The sequence below is a fragment of the Quercus robur genome, chromosome 10 (assembly GCF_932294415.1).
Source record: "Quercus robur chromosome 10, dhQueRobu3.1, whole genome shotgun sequence".
In the NCBI taxonomy this organism is placed as follows: Eukaryota; Viridiplantae; Streptophyta; class Magnoliopsida; order Fagales; family Fagaceae; genus Quercus; species Quercus robur.
In genome coordinates this window covers 35,089,234-35,106,297 of record NC_065543.1, presented here as the reverse complement: position 1 = coordinate 35,106,297, position 17,064 = coordinate 35,089,234, and the positions used below count along the sequence as shown (strand labels likewise).

The 17,064-nt window shown below is 37.4% G+C and overlaps 2 protein-coding genes across 3 annotated transcripts; one reads left to right on the top strand and one right to left on the bottom strand.

Moving 5' to 3' along the window:
* Window positions 1-7,611: 7,611 nt before the first annotated feature.
* Window positions 7,612-11,041, bottom strand: LOC126703110 (uncharacterized). 2 transcript variants are annotated; one of them, XR_007647936.1, is made up of 3 exons: window positions 10,738-11,034; window positions 10,208-10,613; window positions 7,612-7,964 (listed from the first exon to the last, which is right to left on the bottom strand). XR_007647936.1 is itself a non-coding variant. In XM_050402028.1 (2 exons), exons 1-2 carry the CDS (start codon window positions 10,846-10,848, stop codon window positions 10,530-10,532), a joined length of 195 nt encoding a protein of 64 aa, XP_050257985.1. In that variant the 5' UTR covers window positions 10,849-11,041; the 3' UTR covers window positions 10,338-10,529. The 2 variants fall into 2 exon arrangements, 1 of the variants encoding a protein (XP_050257985.1); XM_050402028.1 differs by lacking the exon at window positions 7,612-7,964 and having other exon boundaries at window positions 10,338-10,613; window positions 10,738-11,041.
* Window positions 11,042-12,259: 1,218 nt separating this feature from the next.
* LOC126704092 (uncharacterized) lies at window positions 12,260-12,988 on the top strand. The gene has a single exon (XM_050403125.1). It carries the CDS (start codon window positions 12,260-12,262, stop codon window positions 12,986-12,988), a length of 729 nt encoding a protein of 242 aa, XP_050259082.1.
* Window positions 12,989-17,064: the final 4,076 nt, after the last annotated feature.

Genomic DNA, 17,064 nt, shown 5'->3' with positions numbered 1-17,064 from the left:
AGAACGAGGAGGCAGGTGAAGTGACTGAGAGAAGCGACTGCTTATTGGATTTTTTGGAGTCCCTATGTGTCTTTGTTAAGGTAGACACGGATTGGGTCTAGTTTCGTGTGCACTACACCCGGTACGATGCAGCCATGTGTTCAACACTTGTTACGTGTCTGCATCGTTACGCACTAGTTCTAAGCTTGTCGAGTTGTAAAGTGTGTAATAGAAAAAGCATTCACGTCGGTTTATGCATATCAGGAAAGGTGAAAAACTTACCCAATTTTTATCTCAAATGGACCGAAATGTAAATTTATACCGACGCTATTTATTTTATATTTAGTAGTTATTGGGGGTATTTTTTTGCGCGTATCTATATGTTTTTGGAGGTGTGGTTTTGTTAGGCTCAGATTTGTTTTGAGGAGGTTAACTCGGAACTTGATATTGGATCGCATAGACGGATGATTATCGGTGTATTTTTAAGTCTACAAAATAGATAAAATCTAAAGGCTTAGCATAATGATAATGGTTGAAATAAATAAATAATATGCTTAACATAATAGTTTTGATTAAATGGTGAGTTGATACGTTATTATTATGTATATTAAGTGATGTCCAATATTAGAAAATAATTAATTAGGTGTCAAATGTCCAACAAATGAGATGAGTCCAATAGTCCATGTCTAGTTGATGTTCATGATTCATGTTCATCATAATAAGGTATGTCTAGCAATGATTTATGTCCAAGTAATATATGTCCATTGGTGGTATATGTCCAAATGGTTTATATTACTTGGACATAAACCATTACTAGACATACCTTATTATGATGAATATGAACCATGAACCACAACTAGATATGGACTATTGGACTCATCCCATTTGTTGGACATTTGACACCTAATTAATTATTTTCTAATATTTGACATCACTCAATATACATAATAATAACGTATCAACTCACCATTTAATCAAAACTATTATGCTAAGCATATTATTTATTTATTTCAACCATTATCATTATGCTAAGCCTTTGGATTTTATCTATTTTATAGGTTTAAAAATACACCGGTAGCCATTGGTCTATGCGGCCCAATATCGAGTTCCGAGTTGACCTTCCCAAAACAAATCTAGGCCTAGCAAAGCCACACCTCTAAAGGCACGTGACTACACGCAAAAAAAGGCCCCCGACATTCTGGCGACTCCACTGGAGAAGTGTGAAAATGTGTATTTTACAGCAAGGTGAATCAAGTTTCTACATAAGAGGGTGAGAGAGGGATGAATCTGAGAGAGAGGATCAGAGAGGGAGATCAGAGAGGAGATTAGAGAGGGGGGGGGTCCTTTAGTTTGTAGCTTGGTCCTCTTTATATAGAGTCAAGCTATGTAACCAAATCAGAACTAGTTGAAGGGAAACTTAGCAAATCAGGAAAAATCGTTGACAAAGTAAGTGGTCTTTTATTTTTTGGCCAAAAGAAGAAAGTTTGAGACTTTAAGGTTGCACAGCTGTTATAGCTGGATGATGTCATCTAAATGATATCATTTGCTTGGAGGAAAGTATTTGGCATTAAATTCATAATTTGACTAAAGATGGTGAGATAAGCTTTATGAGATTTTTTTGGTACCACAGCTGGAGCTACTGCAGAATGTGCTGGAATTGTTTCAGCTTCTGTAAAAGCTATTTCTACTTCTGCTGGAGTTGTCTACAGCTTCCGCTAAAGCTATTTCTGCAAAACAGCTTCTGCTGGGGCTGTTTGCAGCTTCCGCCGGAGCTGCTGTTAGTATTTTTTGACTAAGTTTCCTCTCTTGGAAAAAATATATGCTTTAGCCCATATATAATTTTGGTAAGTAATAGACTAGTTGGTTGAATGGTTGATAGTTGATGAAGTTTTAAAGATGTAATTATGGTCTTTTTGTATCTTAACCAAATCTTGGAGAGTAAAGAGAGTATTTTAATGCTAGATATGAGATATTAATATATATTTAGCCATGTGCTTGGAATTGATTTAGATGATAATAATATAATTAATATGAAATTATATAATTACATTTCTAAACTTATATTATATGATGGACATTAATTTTTATGTAAAGAGCATGGAGAGTTTTATCATTTTAAGTGTTATGTGATATGAGAGACTTACCCAAACGTTTAGCCCATATATAATTTTGGTAAGTAATAGACTAGTTGGTTGATAGTTGATAAAGTTTTAAAGATGTAATTATAGTTTTTTTGTACCTTAACCAAATCGTAGAGAGTAAAGAGAGTATTTTAATGCTAGATATGAGATATTAATATATATTTAGCCATGTGCTTGGAATTGATTTAGATGATAATAATATAGTTAATATGAAATTATATAATTACATTTCTAAACTTATATTATATGATGAACATTAATTTTTATGTAAAGAGCATGGAGAGTTTTATCATTTTAAGTGTTATGTGATATGAGAAGCTTACCCAAACATTACCTATTGCACACTAACTCGTCAGAGTTCAGGGAATTGGGGAAGACATGCCAAGCAACATGCTTTCTTTTATCAACTTTGAACCACTGGAGCTTTACTGAACATACTTCTTGGCTCTCCAAACCACGACTTCCAAAATTCCCTCGACGAGACTCATGAACTTGGATCATGAGCCAAAAAATGAGATGATGTGCTATGAGCTTGAACCATGAGCTTTGACGCCTTTTTATCTAAATAAGGGTTCTTTTGGGCTTTAGAAGAGATTTTCCTAAAATTCATGATAGTGTTGACGTGGTGTGGGTCGCCAATGAAATGAAGCCATGTGGTGTGAAAAATTTCTCCTCAACAGTAGTTTATTTATTTTTTATGTATTTCGAAGATAAAAGAAAAGAGTAAATAATGATTGTTGTGTGTAAAAAAAGATAAACAATTAAAAAAATCAAGAAAATTTGATATTTTAATGAAATGTAGTGTAAATTAGATAATCAGATGTGGAGTGTTTTAAAAAGTATGTAAAATAGACAAAGTAAATTCTTATGTTAAAATAGACAAAAAATTTTCCACAAACTAATGTGAATGCTAACCTTTCATTATAAATAAATTTTAAAAATGATGAATTTCACTAAGTTATTTAGAGTTTTGAGCTAATACCAATCAAGTCTAAAACATTTTAAAGTTGATCAATTTGGTTCCTAAACCAAACTTAGTTCCTACACACCATTAGTCATTTTTCTCATTTCTCTCAAACCTATCTCTTCTCTTTTCTCTCAAACCTAGCTCTTCTTTCTCCCTCAAACTCTCTCATGTCTTCACTCTATCTTCCATGTCTCTCTCTCCCTCAGACATCTCTTCTCTCTCTCATCCCTTTCTCTCTCCAACCCGACCGCTACTCTCTTCTCTTCGACTCATTCATTCATTGTCTCTCTCCTCTCTTAGGCAATGGTGGTGGTGTGTGAATTTGGTGGGTGCCTTCTTAGATCTACAATGGCTGGGCGATTTGGGTTGGCTATAGGTGGTCGTTTGTAATGGTTGTGGGTCACCAATGATGGTTCTAGTTTGTTGTGGGTTTTTTTGGGTTTGTGGTGGTGCTAGATTTGCTATGGGGTGGTTGAGGGTTTCGTTGTGGTGGTGGTGGTTTTATTGTGATGGTGGATCACTAGTGTTGGGTTTTAGTTTGTTGTGAGTTTTTTGGATTTTGTTAATTTATTTTGGTTTTTGGTGGTGGTGGATTTGCTATGGGATGGTTATGAATTCTGTTGTGGTGGTAGTGGTTTGCTGTAAGTTTTTTAGGTTTTTTCATTATGGATTTTTTTGCTATGGGTTTGATTGGGTTTTGGTATGGGTTTTTTAGTTGTGATGGTGGTTGTGGTGGATCTGAATTGAGAGAGAGAGAGTTGAGAAAAATGACTAACTGAGCTAACGGTGTATAGGAACTAAGTTGGGTTTAAGGACTGAGTTGGTTAATTTTGAAATATCTTGAATTTTGTTGACAATAACTTAAACCTTAGGATAACTTAGTGGAATTTACTCTTAAAAAAAAAAAAAAAAAAAAAAAAAAAAAAAAAAACCAACCTCGTCATGACCCATCACCTACCCTTAATTATACCCTATTTTATATTGGACCCACATTAACTATTGAAATACATGATTGACCCACCAAAACTATAACCCTGTAACATTTAAGTATATGTTGTTTGTTTTAGGGTTAAGTCTAACATGTATTATAAGACCAATTTACCTTTTCCTCCAAAACAGACGACAAAGGGTAAATTAGTCTTTTAATGCTACATTCCATTAAACTTAATTGAGAAAGTAACGGGAGAAGGTAAAATTTTATACAAGTTTTAGTTTATAGGGCAGATCATGCTTTTTTATAGTTTGGGAAGTAAGTATAAAATGTGGTATAATTTAAAGTGAAAAGTGTAATTTCTACCTTTTTTTTCATGTAAAGGAAAATATATTTTTTAAAAATTTAAAGGTAAATTACATTGACAACTTTGAGGTATAGAGAAATTAGATTCCTTAAACCTAATTCTTAAAAATGGTATTGCATCCCAAATGATCAAAATAATTGACTATTCGACTCAATTTTTTAAATTAGTTTGGAGGTTGTGTCAATGATATTGCGTCCTAAATTATTTAAATTATTTTTTGTTCTCAGACAATGTCATTTCTTGAAAATTGATTATAACATATCTAATTTCACTATATTTCAAATGTGTAATTGTAGTTATAATAATCTATTATTATAACTAGTCGTAGATCCACGTAATGCGTGAGAATAAATAAATGAATTATGTTTTTTCCCCAAAGCATGCATTGCCCATTCGCCAGCAACCAAATCAGATCATAGCCATGTGGTTTTGGAATCAAACATGGACAATATGAAGAGGGCTCAACTTTTCGAATTCACAGCAACATGTATTAGGGATGAATCCTATGAAGACATGGTAATGAAGCATGGAATTCATCTCACGATGGGAGCCCTTCATTTTCTCTTTATAGGAAAATTGAGAGAGTTAAATGGTTTCTCTCTAGATAGAATAAGGAAAATTTTAAGTATTGTAATACTAGAATTAGCTAGCTTTTGACTTAAATTGCAGAAGTAAAAGTGTCAAGTGCTTGAGTCAAGCTGAGAAAATTTGGCTTTAGAGGAGGGGTTGCTGAAGGAACTTGATGAATGGCTGTTAAGAGAGGAAATGCAGAAAAAGCAAAAATCCAGGGAATTATGGTTGGAGGAAGGGGACCGTAACATAAGGTTTTTTCACCTGTCAGCTGTCTTTCGTAGTAGAAAACCATATTAGAGCTATCAAAGACGAGTGGGGATATGGCTAAATAATTAGAAGGATATTAAAAATTATTTATCTTGTCAATATTCGAAGGTTTATTCCCACCATGAGGTAGATTTTCCTGAGAATTTGGAGCACTTATTTCAGTGTTCCATTTCTGAGAAGGAAAACTAGGAGATTAGTGCAATTCCTACAGCAATAGAAATTCAAGATGTTTTGTTTGACATGAATCCCATGAAGTCCCCCAAGTCCTGATGGCATGCCAGCTGTGTGTTTTAGAAAATTTTGGCATGTTGTTGGGCAAGATGTGGTGAATATTGTTGTAGACACCCCATTTTGCAACTCTCATTGTATTGCATATTATCACCATCTCATGTCTCCAGGGTAAAATTGTAATTTTGACCGTTTGATCTCCAAATACATATCATGAAGTAAATCTTGAGATCATAATGATCAAAATGATAGTTCATAAGTATTAATTGGGCAACAAGATTAAAAGATATCAAGAAACCAAATTTTTATAGTAAAGTGCACTTGCATAAATTAAGTCCCGACCATACGTTATTATAATCTCTTAATTCATTGTTCTATTTTTAGTCAAATTTAAATTAAATGACAATTCATGAGCGTTAATCAACTCACTATGTTGCTGTCCTATGCATTATTTGATACTTGAAGGACACTCTCTTTCATGGCCTTTACTATTCTATTTAGTCTCCTCTTATTTTCCATACATTCTCTGATGTTGATTGGACAGGAGGTCCCATTGATTGAAGGTTAACTATTGGTTATTTTTTTCTTCTTGTTTCTTTTCTAATCTCTTGGTGAAGCAAGAAACAAACCGTTGTGACTTGCTCTAGCATTGAAGTCAAATATCGTGCTCTTATTGATTACACATCTAAACTCTTTTGACTTCAATGGCTTCTCGAGGATTTAGGTGTGCATGTTCACATCCTCTGCCACTCCTCTTTATTGTGATAATTGGAGTGTCATTCAGATTGCTCACATTGATATCTTCCATGAACAGACTAAACTCAGTGAGATTAATTGTCATTTTATCCATCATTATCTTGTTCATTTTGCTCTCAAGCTGCTCTTAGTCTCCTCTCAAGATCAACTTACAGATATCTTTACTAAATCACATCCTAAGGAATGTCTTCATGTTTTGGTTGATAAACTCAAGTTGGTCGCACACCCCCACCTTGAGTTTGAGAGAGGCTGTTAACGTCTAATAGGCTTGTGGGCTTTAGGCCCACTTTATTTGTCTTGTTTAGCACACATACTTATACAACACAAATACTTTTACTACATACTTCTACCTCCTATATAAAGGTATTCCTGCATATTTTATTACGTACTTGAGTAAGGACTCGTTTGGTAAGAAATTTCTAGTAATGTTGTTTAAGTTTTGTAGAAATATGTGTTGTGGTATTTAAATAACAATTTTCGTTACCAAATGGGACCATAACTATTCATTTAGTATTTCTAACATAAAATATCCTATGTTGAACCAACTTGGTGATGTGAATTTATAATCCATTTCGTGATCCTGTGCTGGCTTTATGAGTAGTGTAGGAAGCTTATTTGTTCATTTTGCTATATTCTTAGTGATATTTATGACCAAAAATTAAAAGTTTGAACTTCCATTGCCTTCCTTCTGGTTGTAGGGTTTTATTTTTATTTATTATTCATTTTTTAATAATAATTTTACGTTAATAAATTTCTCAATTTATTTGTTGAGTAATATGGCTTATGCCTCAGGGAAAAGCTGATAGATGCATACTGAGATTCCTACACTAGGAGGACATGGAGCCTGGTTTCTCATGGTCTGGACATCCCATTGGCATGGAAAGTAAGAAATTGAAATCACAACAATGACCATACCTAGCAAATTGATGCTATAATTAACATAGTTGGATTGTTAATTTGCCGAGAGTGATTGACTATCTTAGGCTGGTGTTTACCTACTCATGATCATAATGGGCGGTTTTCTTGCAGGTGTCGTATCAGGAAAAAGAATGACTGAATGAGAATAGACTATCTCATAGTTTCCGAGCAACTGAAAGATAGAATTACCAAATTGGACTTCAATAATTGATAGTCAAGAGAAAATGGCAACATGAAACATAATTCTTAGAAGTTACCTTTACACGAAAAATGGTGAAGAAAGGGCATACAAGCACGGCCAAACTTCTCATTTCGAAGCATGAACTCTAAAACCTGTTCTATAAAACCATTTAATGAACCTCATATCTGAAAACAAGGAATAGGCAAATTAAGGGAATTTCCAAAGACCAAAAGCATTCCATAATTCTGGCATCAGCCACATGCAAACAGAGATTGAAAAAGGTAACTGACCAAATAAGAGATATTTAACAATACTTTTTTTGCTTGATGAAAGATATTTAGCAATACAGTAAGAAAAGCTTCAGTAATTGTCATACATGCTATGATTTCTTATTAAATTGTGAATGCATCTTTCTTCATAAGCTTAAAAATCAAAGATGCATGACCTGGAAAGTATAGAAACTTAAAGCATCACAATGAGGTTTAAATCGAGAAATATTTTTTTCTTTTTTAATTCTAAAATACATGACATCCAATCACAAGTTCACTGAATTGACATTGAGATTTCTGCAATGATGCCACACTGGACAGTCACATCAATGCGTCTTCAAATAGCTTGACACCATTTTATTAGGGATTCACTTGAGTAAAGATCTCCTGGAGCAACATAATGAATCCACTCTTACATTATAACATGATGAATGAAGATAAGACACAAATACTAAGAAAAGCATGCCTGGTGTGTGTGTGTGTGTGTATGTAAAGGAGAAAAAGAATTTCCCCCCTTCATGTTTGGGGTAGTTCACAATTTTCCCTCTTATCATTGAAACCAACTAATCTCCCTTTCTATAAGCAAATACCCCAAATCCGTTACTTTCTCAGTTAAATCCAGTGGAATTTTGTGAAAAAATTATTCGTACATTACAAGAAGAGAAAAAGTTGAGGATTGCATTGTTGTTTTTTTTATTGCATTTGTAATCATTGCGATTCCATTGAATTGAACTGAAAAAGTAATGGGTTGGGGGTATTTGCTCATTTTTCATTGAGGGGGAAACTGGTTGGTTTCAAAGATAAGGAAGGGATTGTGAAATACCCCAAACATAGAGGGGGAAATACTTTTCCCATATATATAAAATTGGAGCCCATATATATATATATATATATATATAATTACTTCTCCATTCAGAATTGGAGCCTTTTAACATGAGTGCAAACAGACCTACATGAAGACAATAAAAAAGTTTCTTTTAATAAAAGATGGCTGTGGCTTCATAGTTCAACAAGTCTAATTATTGAAGTTTGATGAAGGTGTTAAATTAAACAAATATCATGCTAAGCATCATTCATATATCATTCCAGGTGCTTTTCTTGCATGAACTGCAAAATGGCAATATATTCATGCTTGCTATAATTTTCCTAGGATGGTTTACTGTGTAATTGAAAATATTGTTAAGAATGATGGGGACTTTTCATAAAAGCACAAAGAGAAGAGTTTTTGAAACACACACACAGACAAACACTGAGTCGTCCATTTGAAGCTGCAGAAAATGATGTCATTGAGACAATACTTCATTGTTATCAAACAAAAATTAATCTCTTCAAAGCTGTTGGCACAAAAACAAAGTTGATAATTTTGATTTGTATGATATTAATACTATGAATTTCAGTGCAATGTTTGGTGACAAGCTTTTTTAAGCAATCAAATGATAATTCACCATCATCAAGGGATGTGTACAGCTTCAAGCAGATAGCAATAAACTCTCCAACAACCAGGGAAATAGTTTTGGTACACTTGATGACATTGCTAGGATTCCACCTTGATAATGTTCCTAACCCTAGCACAGTTGACTTCTCCTGAGCTCATGAAAAAGGCAGACTCCTCTCTCCTCAAAATCCCATATTACTATACTGAGTTCCTCTGTTGTCATTTCTGAGGAACTCTTCAGTGCTTATCCACATGAATCGCCAAGAAATACCCAGTATTCCCAGAAGAAATAAGGCTTCTTCTAATCAAGCATACTTGCCATGTTCATATATTGTTTTTAACTCCTTAGGGACAATATCTCTAAGAGAAGCATACTAAAGAAGTTGTATCCTAAGAATCTCCATCAAACCAAAGATTCAACTAAACCTTTCCACCAAATGGCCTTTGAGCCAAATGGCACTTCCATCCCCTTTAAGTATGGGGTCGGGGACAAGTTTGGGGATTCAAATCCCATGAATAAATAACCAAGCCAAAAATAAAAAATACCACTAATAAAAAATCTTTTCCATTTCTTCATGCACTTCTATATATGCATTGCATTCTTAAGAAAGAACTTCCTTGAAATTTAGAGGCTGGTGCTTACATTATTGACCCTTCTATTGAAGAACTAGTGCATATATTGAATCTTGATCATTTTTGACAAATGGAAACTCTATTTGGTGACCAGAATGAACAACATGAATTTTATTTTTGTTAATTGAAAATGCCAAAAAGGTGAAAGCCCGTTGTAACAGTTACTTATATGGTACCTTGATGAGACTGTAGGATAGTAGGTACAAAAGAGTAATTCAAAGATTTCTATGAACTCTAGATACACAAATTTAACCCAGTGATCAACCAATTATTTAAATTTCTTGTCATTTCTACATACATAGAAAGGAATAATAAGGTGCTAAGTGGCAAACTGGCAGCAAACTGTAAGGCTTTTCTCCTTGTCCTTCTTTTCTTATCCAAATTCTTTGATTTTGGTATTAGTAAGATCATTTATATATTGATAGCTACAAAGCACATTCAAGAAATGAAAACTAAAACAAGCTAATACCCACTTGAAAGCAATCACACCATCAAAAACCACTTCATGTGAATATGGCAATGAGACATAGCAGGAATTAAAAAGCAAATGAGAATCTTTCACCTTCTTAGTTTTCAGTTTGATGCAATTGCTTCAACCCAGCAACATAGCAAGCCCTCTTGATCTCCTCCCTCAAAGCTTGTGCCCTAGTCCTTCATATTTCCAAAACACACACACACAAAAAAAGATGCTGTTTTTGCCCAAAAAAAGGGTTTTTGAAACAAACACTATAAACAAAGCTTATAGTTTAGTTGAGACAACAACATAAAACATAAAAGATTCCAAAATTTTTATTTCTTGCAACTTTCCCACATTTTCTCAGCTACCAAACAAGACCCACAAAAAAAAAAAAAAAAAAATACAAAAATTCGAGAAGACTCCATGGCTAAAGGGATTCTTCAAGCTCCTCCATCTTCTCTCTATTCTTCAATTCAGCTTCATACTTTTTCAATCTCTCATTCATTTTCTCCTGTGTTCACAACATTAACGAAAATTAGATGAGTAAAAAGATCAGTATGGAGTGGATTCTTTAATTCCTAAGATTTTCTCGGCAACCAAACGGAGAGTTTAGAAATTGAAGTGGGGAAGCTGACCTTATAGCTAATTTCGAGGCGGTGCGTGACGTAGAAGCCGAGAACGCCACCGAGAATAGTGCCGGTGATGATCCGAACGTAGGCCCATTTCCGAGAAGGACCACTCACCATTTTTTTTTTTTCTCTCTGGATTTTCTCGGGAAAGTGACGGCTCAGATTTAAATTTTAAGCGGTCCACCGAATGTTTGAGCCTGGTCACTGTGGATTGTGGAGTCTTCGAGTTCCTTGATGTTAGTTACTACTGGAACGGCTTAATCAAGAATAATGTGTAACTGAATAATTTTTTTTATTAATTTAATTAAAATTAAATAATAGAATTAAAGTAATCTTTTACACTGGGTTATATAATAAATGTATATTGAGAATGAGTAAGAATTTTATATGATAAAAGAAATCAAATATAAGTTGTATGACATACATCCACAAGCCCATTTGGTTTTGGGCCTCAGCCCAGATAGGTCCATAAATATTCCCAAATTCAGGGCCAATACCAGGATCGGTCCACCAGATGCAAGCTTGGCATGCTAATGCTGCCCATATATGACATGGTCGGTAGATATCCTTACAATGGGTGGCCCGTGACCTCACTAACTCGGTAATGCCTTGGAGAATATTGCTGTCGAGCAATCTTTTAGAGGTTGGAACCAATTCTAACACCACTAAACTATTTCCCACGAAGCATATTCCTTATTAGGAATAATCAATTTGGGCCCCCACCCACACGAGTGAACCAGAGAATAATCATAAGCTTCCCACTAACCTTAAGCTATAAATAAGAAAAGAGCAAGAAGGGAAGGGGTTGGTCATTTTTGAGTGAAAAAGGAGAGATAAAGTGAGAGAGAGAACATCAGGATACGGGGAGTAGCTTAGAGAGAAAGGGAGGGGAATTTAACAAGGATAAGGTGGTACATCATTAAAGCTCGGCTAGGAATTACTTATAGTAGGAAACTCATTACCACTATATAAGTAAATTGAAAGCCCAAAATAGTAGGCCCAGTTAGGGAGGAATCTTGGGTACGTACAATTGGCGTCATCTGTGGGAATCTTCTACATAGCTGTAGTTCTGTAGAGGTTTATATAGGAAAGATGTCTAGGAGGCACTCAGAAAGTTACGCCGAAAGTGGCTCTGAAGGATCTTCTCGGGACTCTAATTGGCGAGAAAGGAGGCATAAAAGAGATGAAAACCAGAGATATGAGCAAGAAGAAGAACATTCTGGTCTATGGGATGGGTCGTTTCAAACATACTGATTAATGTCAGGCACTTCTGGACACGAACGTTTTTGACAGGAGAGATGAAGAACTTAAATGCTTACATAGATTGGTAAGGGATTTGGAATTGGAGGCAAGAGGTAGGCGTCAGAGAAGAAATCGTGAAGAGCATGCAGAGGGGTCAACAAGCGTAGGGAGTAGTCATAGAGAGGCATTCTGTCAATTTGGTTCCCATCGACATCGGGATCGATCTTAGGAATATGCAGATAGAGACTCGATCTCCCCAGAAGGGTGACAACCCCGGAATGCTGCAATGGACGCTATAAGCCGAGCATTGCACAAAGCTACTCGATCACCGTTCTCAGGAGAGATCGAATGGGCATTGATGCCGAGCAGATTTACCATACCTCCATTTATTTCTTATGATGGGAAGATAGACCCTGTAGAACATGTAAGCCATTATATCCAGATGATGTCTTTGTATAGCCATAATGATGCGTTAATGTGTAGGGTGTTTTCCTCTAGTCTCGGGCCCACTACTCTGAAGTGGTTCAATGGGTTGAGGAAGGGCTCGATTCATAGTTTTAGAGATCTGATTCAAGAGTTTAGGGTTTGGTTTATAACCTGTACCAGGTACCAATATCAGTGGACGTATTTGCTATCTATGAAGATGGGAGCCGAGGAAACCCTTCAAAGTTACACTAGCAGGTACTGGGAACTGTATAACGAGATCAGTGGGGGTAATGAAAAAATGGCAGCAAGCACTTTTTGGTTGGGATTTCCCGAGGACTCTGAATTACGAGATTCACTGACGAAGAGGCCTCCCAAGGATATGAGACAATTAATGAGGGGTATTGAGGAGTACAAGAGGTTAGAGGATGATCGGCAACAGAGCAAGGGGAAGGCACTGGTCACTAAAGAGTTCCGACAAAGGGGTTTTCAGCCAAGACCCAAAATGGACCTAAGGATTCAAGAACCTGGCGCTCAGGCAGGGGAAGTAAACATGACGTTCAAGGAGCCCGTGCACAAAATTCTGGACTGAATTAAAAACGAGCCATACTTCTGATAGCCGAGCAAGATGGGGGGTGATCCATCAAGAAGAAATCAGAATCTATATTACACTTATCATTGGGATAAAGGGCATACCACCGAGTAGTGTAGTGTTCTGAAAGATCACTTGGAGCAATTGGTGAGGTCGGGGCATTTGAAGGAGTTTGTCTTAGAGCTTAGGGGTCAAGAGACCGGGCAAAATGCAAGACCTCGGGGGAACCCACTCCCACCCCCGTTAGGTGTAATAGAAGTTATACATGCAGCTTTAAAGGGTACCTTGGTGACCCGAAGAAAGAGGGTGTTGGCCATGGTGCCGGCAGAGAATTGTCGAGAGGAACAACCACTGAGGAAGAGGGCGAAGTGTGTTTGGGAGCCCATTGCTATTGACGATGAAGATTTGGAAGGAACGACCTAGCCCCATGATGATGTGTTGGTAGTTACAGCCAAGATAAACGGCTTTATAGCGAAGAGAGTATTGGAGGACCAAGGAAGTGGAGCCGAAGTGATGTATCTCGACTTGTTTAAGGGCCTTGGTTTGAAGGACGAAGACCTATCTAAGTATAATACACCCCTAGTTGGATTTGATGGTTGGATGGTGGTCTTAGAGGGTAGATTTCGCTCCCTATGAATATGGATGGTAAAGAAGTGATGGTGACTTTTATAGTGGTCAATTCATTTTTCCCATATACGACAATTCTCGGTAGGCCATGGATTCATGCCATGGGAGCAGTTCTGTCCACGTTGCATGTAGAAGTCAAATTCCGCACTGAACATGGTATCACCACAGTAAGGGGAAACTAGAAAGTGGCAAGACAATGCCTGGTAGCCGTTGTTAACTGAGAGATTAAACAGAAGGAGTTTGCAGAGGAGGTTCCTTTATAGCAATTATAGGAACCCCTAGAGGAAAAAGGGGGCTCGTTGTGCCGAGGAGTTGATAAATGTGAGTATATTACCAAATGAAAATAGGAGTTTCCAAATAGGAGCAGGTATGACTGATAAAGATAAGGTAGAGATGTTGTTGTTATTGGTTCAAAGCGTAGATGTATTCACTTGGAGTTCATACGAGGTGCCCAGGGTAGATCCAGAATTTATAGTTCACCGATTTAATGTGGATCCATTTTTTCCCCCTAAGAAGCAAAAGCCAAAGAGGTCAGCTAAAGAGCATGTGAAGGCTATTAGGCAAAAGGTGAAACGGTTAAAAGAAGCGAGGGCAATAAAGGAGGTTTTCTTCCCGGAATGGTTAGCGGATATCGTGGTTGTGAAAAAGAAAAACGACAAATGAAGGGTATGTGTAGACTTTACTGATTTAAACCGAGCATGCCCAAAAGACCCTTTCCCTGTGTCGAAGATTGATCAACTGGTAGAACATATGGACACTTGAGGATGAGTTTCCTGAACACTTTTTAGGGTTACCATCAAACTGCCCTGGTCGCTGAGGATCAAGAAAAGACGGCATTCATCTCTCTTGATGCTAATTATTATTACACCGTGATGCCGTTTGGCCTGAAAAATGTAGGGGCCACTTATCAAAGGATGATGACAAGAATGTTTAGGGAAAAGATTGGGTGTACAGTGGAGGTATACATTGATGATATGGTAGTGAAAAGTAAAGAGGACCAAGGGCACATCGGTGACCTTATGGATGTATTTGAAGTGCTTAGACGCATAAGTTACGTCTCAATGCTAATAAGTGTGCCTTTGGAGTAGGGGTTTGCAAGTTTCTCGGATACTTGATTACCCACCGAGGAATAGAAGTGAATCCTGATCAGATTAGCGCTATAGAATGCCTCAAGTCTCCGAGCAATCCTAAGGAGGTCCAAGTGTTGACCGGCATGTTAGCCGTGTTGAATCAGTTCATTTCCAAGTTTCCAAACCGGTGCCGTCCATTCTATCAGCTTCTAAAAAAATGGAAAGGATTCCAGTGGACCAAGGAATGTGAAAGACTTTCCAGGATTTAAAGGAGTATTTGGTACGGGCTCCAATGTTGTTAGCCCCGGAGCCCGTTGAGGATTTGTTTATGTATCTCTTGGTGTTTGAGCACGCTGTGAGTGCTGTGTTGATGAGGGATTAAGGTGTATAGCAGCTTGTCTATTACATTAGCAAAACCTTGGTTGATGCTGAAACAAGATATTTGCCTTTAGAAAAGTTGGTATTAACGTTGGTGCATGCCACGAGGAAGTTGCCCCATTATTTTCAAGCCCATACCGTTTATGTGCTAACTGAGTATCCCTTGCAATTCTTGTTGAAAAGATCTAATTTCACGAGCAAGATAGCCAAGTGGGGGACTCGGTTGGGTTCTTTTGATATACAGTATAGACCCAAAAGTTCGGTGAAAGGTCAAGTTCTTGTGGACTTTGTTGCAGAATTCTCCCCAAAAAGGGAGCTGGAGATTGTTTGCCATGTAGAAGTTCGGCCATGGAGGGTATTCATTGACAGTGCTTCTAGTGCCTTGGGAGTAGGGGCAAGGATCATTATGATTACGCTGGAAGGGATGCGAGTAGAGCACTCTTTTAGATTGGGCTTTAAAGCCTCTAACAATGAGGCTGAGTATAAGGCCCTACTTGCCGGACTGAGAGCTATCTTAGATTTAGGGGCATAGGAAGTAGAAGTTTATTCGGATTCCCGGCTGGTCGTCAACCAGGTGGAGGGTAGCTTTGTAGCCAAAGATCCTCGGATGATTAATTATTTACAGTTAGTAAAGCAGACCATGAGTCAGTTTTAGAAGGTGAAGGTGATCCAAATTGCTCGGGGGCAAAACCGACATGCAGACTCTTTGGCCACATTGGCGTCATCATTAACCAAGGAGGTACCACGGCTGATCAAGGTGGAGGTGGTGACAGAACCAATATTGATGAAAGGATGAATGTCTCGATGGTTACGATTTTTGAGCATTGCTGGATGGACCTGATCATTGACTTTTTGGCTAAGGACTGTGTGTTAACCGATAAGAAAGAAGCAGAGAGGATACGCAGAGTCTTTACTCGGTAGTGGCTGTTAGCACACTGCAAATTGTACTGAAGGTCTTTTGGGGGACCATATCTTCAGTGTTTACACCCCAGCAAGGTTGATGAGCTCTTAATCGAGCTTCATAAGGGGATTTGCAGTAGTCATGTTGGAGGACGCTTATTAGCCCATTGAGCAATGACCCAAAGATTTTGATGGCCGCAGATGCATAAGGATGCCGCCGAATACGTCGAGAAGTGTGAACAGTGTCAAAAGCACGCCCCGTTGATACATAAACCAATAGGGAGTTTGAATCCCATCAGTAATCCATGGCCCTTTACATAGTGGAGGCTAGATATCATCAGTTCGTTCCCTCGGGCTATAGGAAATCGAAGATTCGTCTTAATGGCCGTGGACTATTTCACCAAATGAGCAGAAGCTGAAGCATTGGCCAATATCCAAGATGTAGATGTCAAGTAGTTTGTGTGGAGATACATAGTGACAAGATTTGAAGTACCCGAATCCTTGGTATTTGATAATGGGTTGCAATTTTACAGTAAAGCTTTTCATAAGTTTTGTAGCGACCTCGGCATTAAGATCATGTATTCAACCCCGGCATATCCGCAGAGCAATAGTTAAGTTGAAGTCATTAATAAAGCAATTGTGAACAGGTTGAAGAAATGATTGAAAGGTACTAAGGGTAGGTGGGTCGAGGAATTACCAAATGTTTTGTGGGCTTATCAAACAACTCCCAAAAGATCCAAGGGAGAAACTTCATTTTCACTAACGTATAGAGGTAAAGCAGTCATACCGGCTGAAGTAAACTTGTGTAGTGCTTGGGTTTCAGGATTTGCCCTTATCGAGAATGATGAGTTAATGGTAAAACAGTTGGATTCGTTAGAGGAATACCGGGAATTGACAACCATAAAGCTAGCAGAATATTAGCAGATACTTACTTAGCAGTACAACAGGGATCTGAAGAGGAGGGAGTTTAGCATTGGAGACATAGTGTTACAGAAGGCAGTAGGAAACGCACGGGACATCAATGTCAGGAAATTGGCTCCAAATTAGGAAAGACCGTATAAGTTTACTGCCATTGCTGGAGCCGGAGCGTACTACTTAGAA

Excerpts from the sequence above, each read along its gene's own strand:
- LOC126703110 (XM_050402028.1), bottom strand. The coding sequence starts at position 10,848 with ATGGTGAGTGGTCCTTCTCGGAAATGGGCCTACGTTCGGATCATCACC. Across the intron at positions 10,614-10,737 it reads GCCTCGAAATTAGCTATAAG|GAGAAAATGAATGAGAGATT; the intron begins GTCAGCTTCCCC and ends TTGTGAACACAG.
- LOC126704092 (XM_050403125.1), top strand. The coding sequence starts at position 12,260 with ATGGACGCTATAAGCCGAGCATTGCACAAAGCTACTCGATCACCGTTC.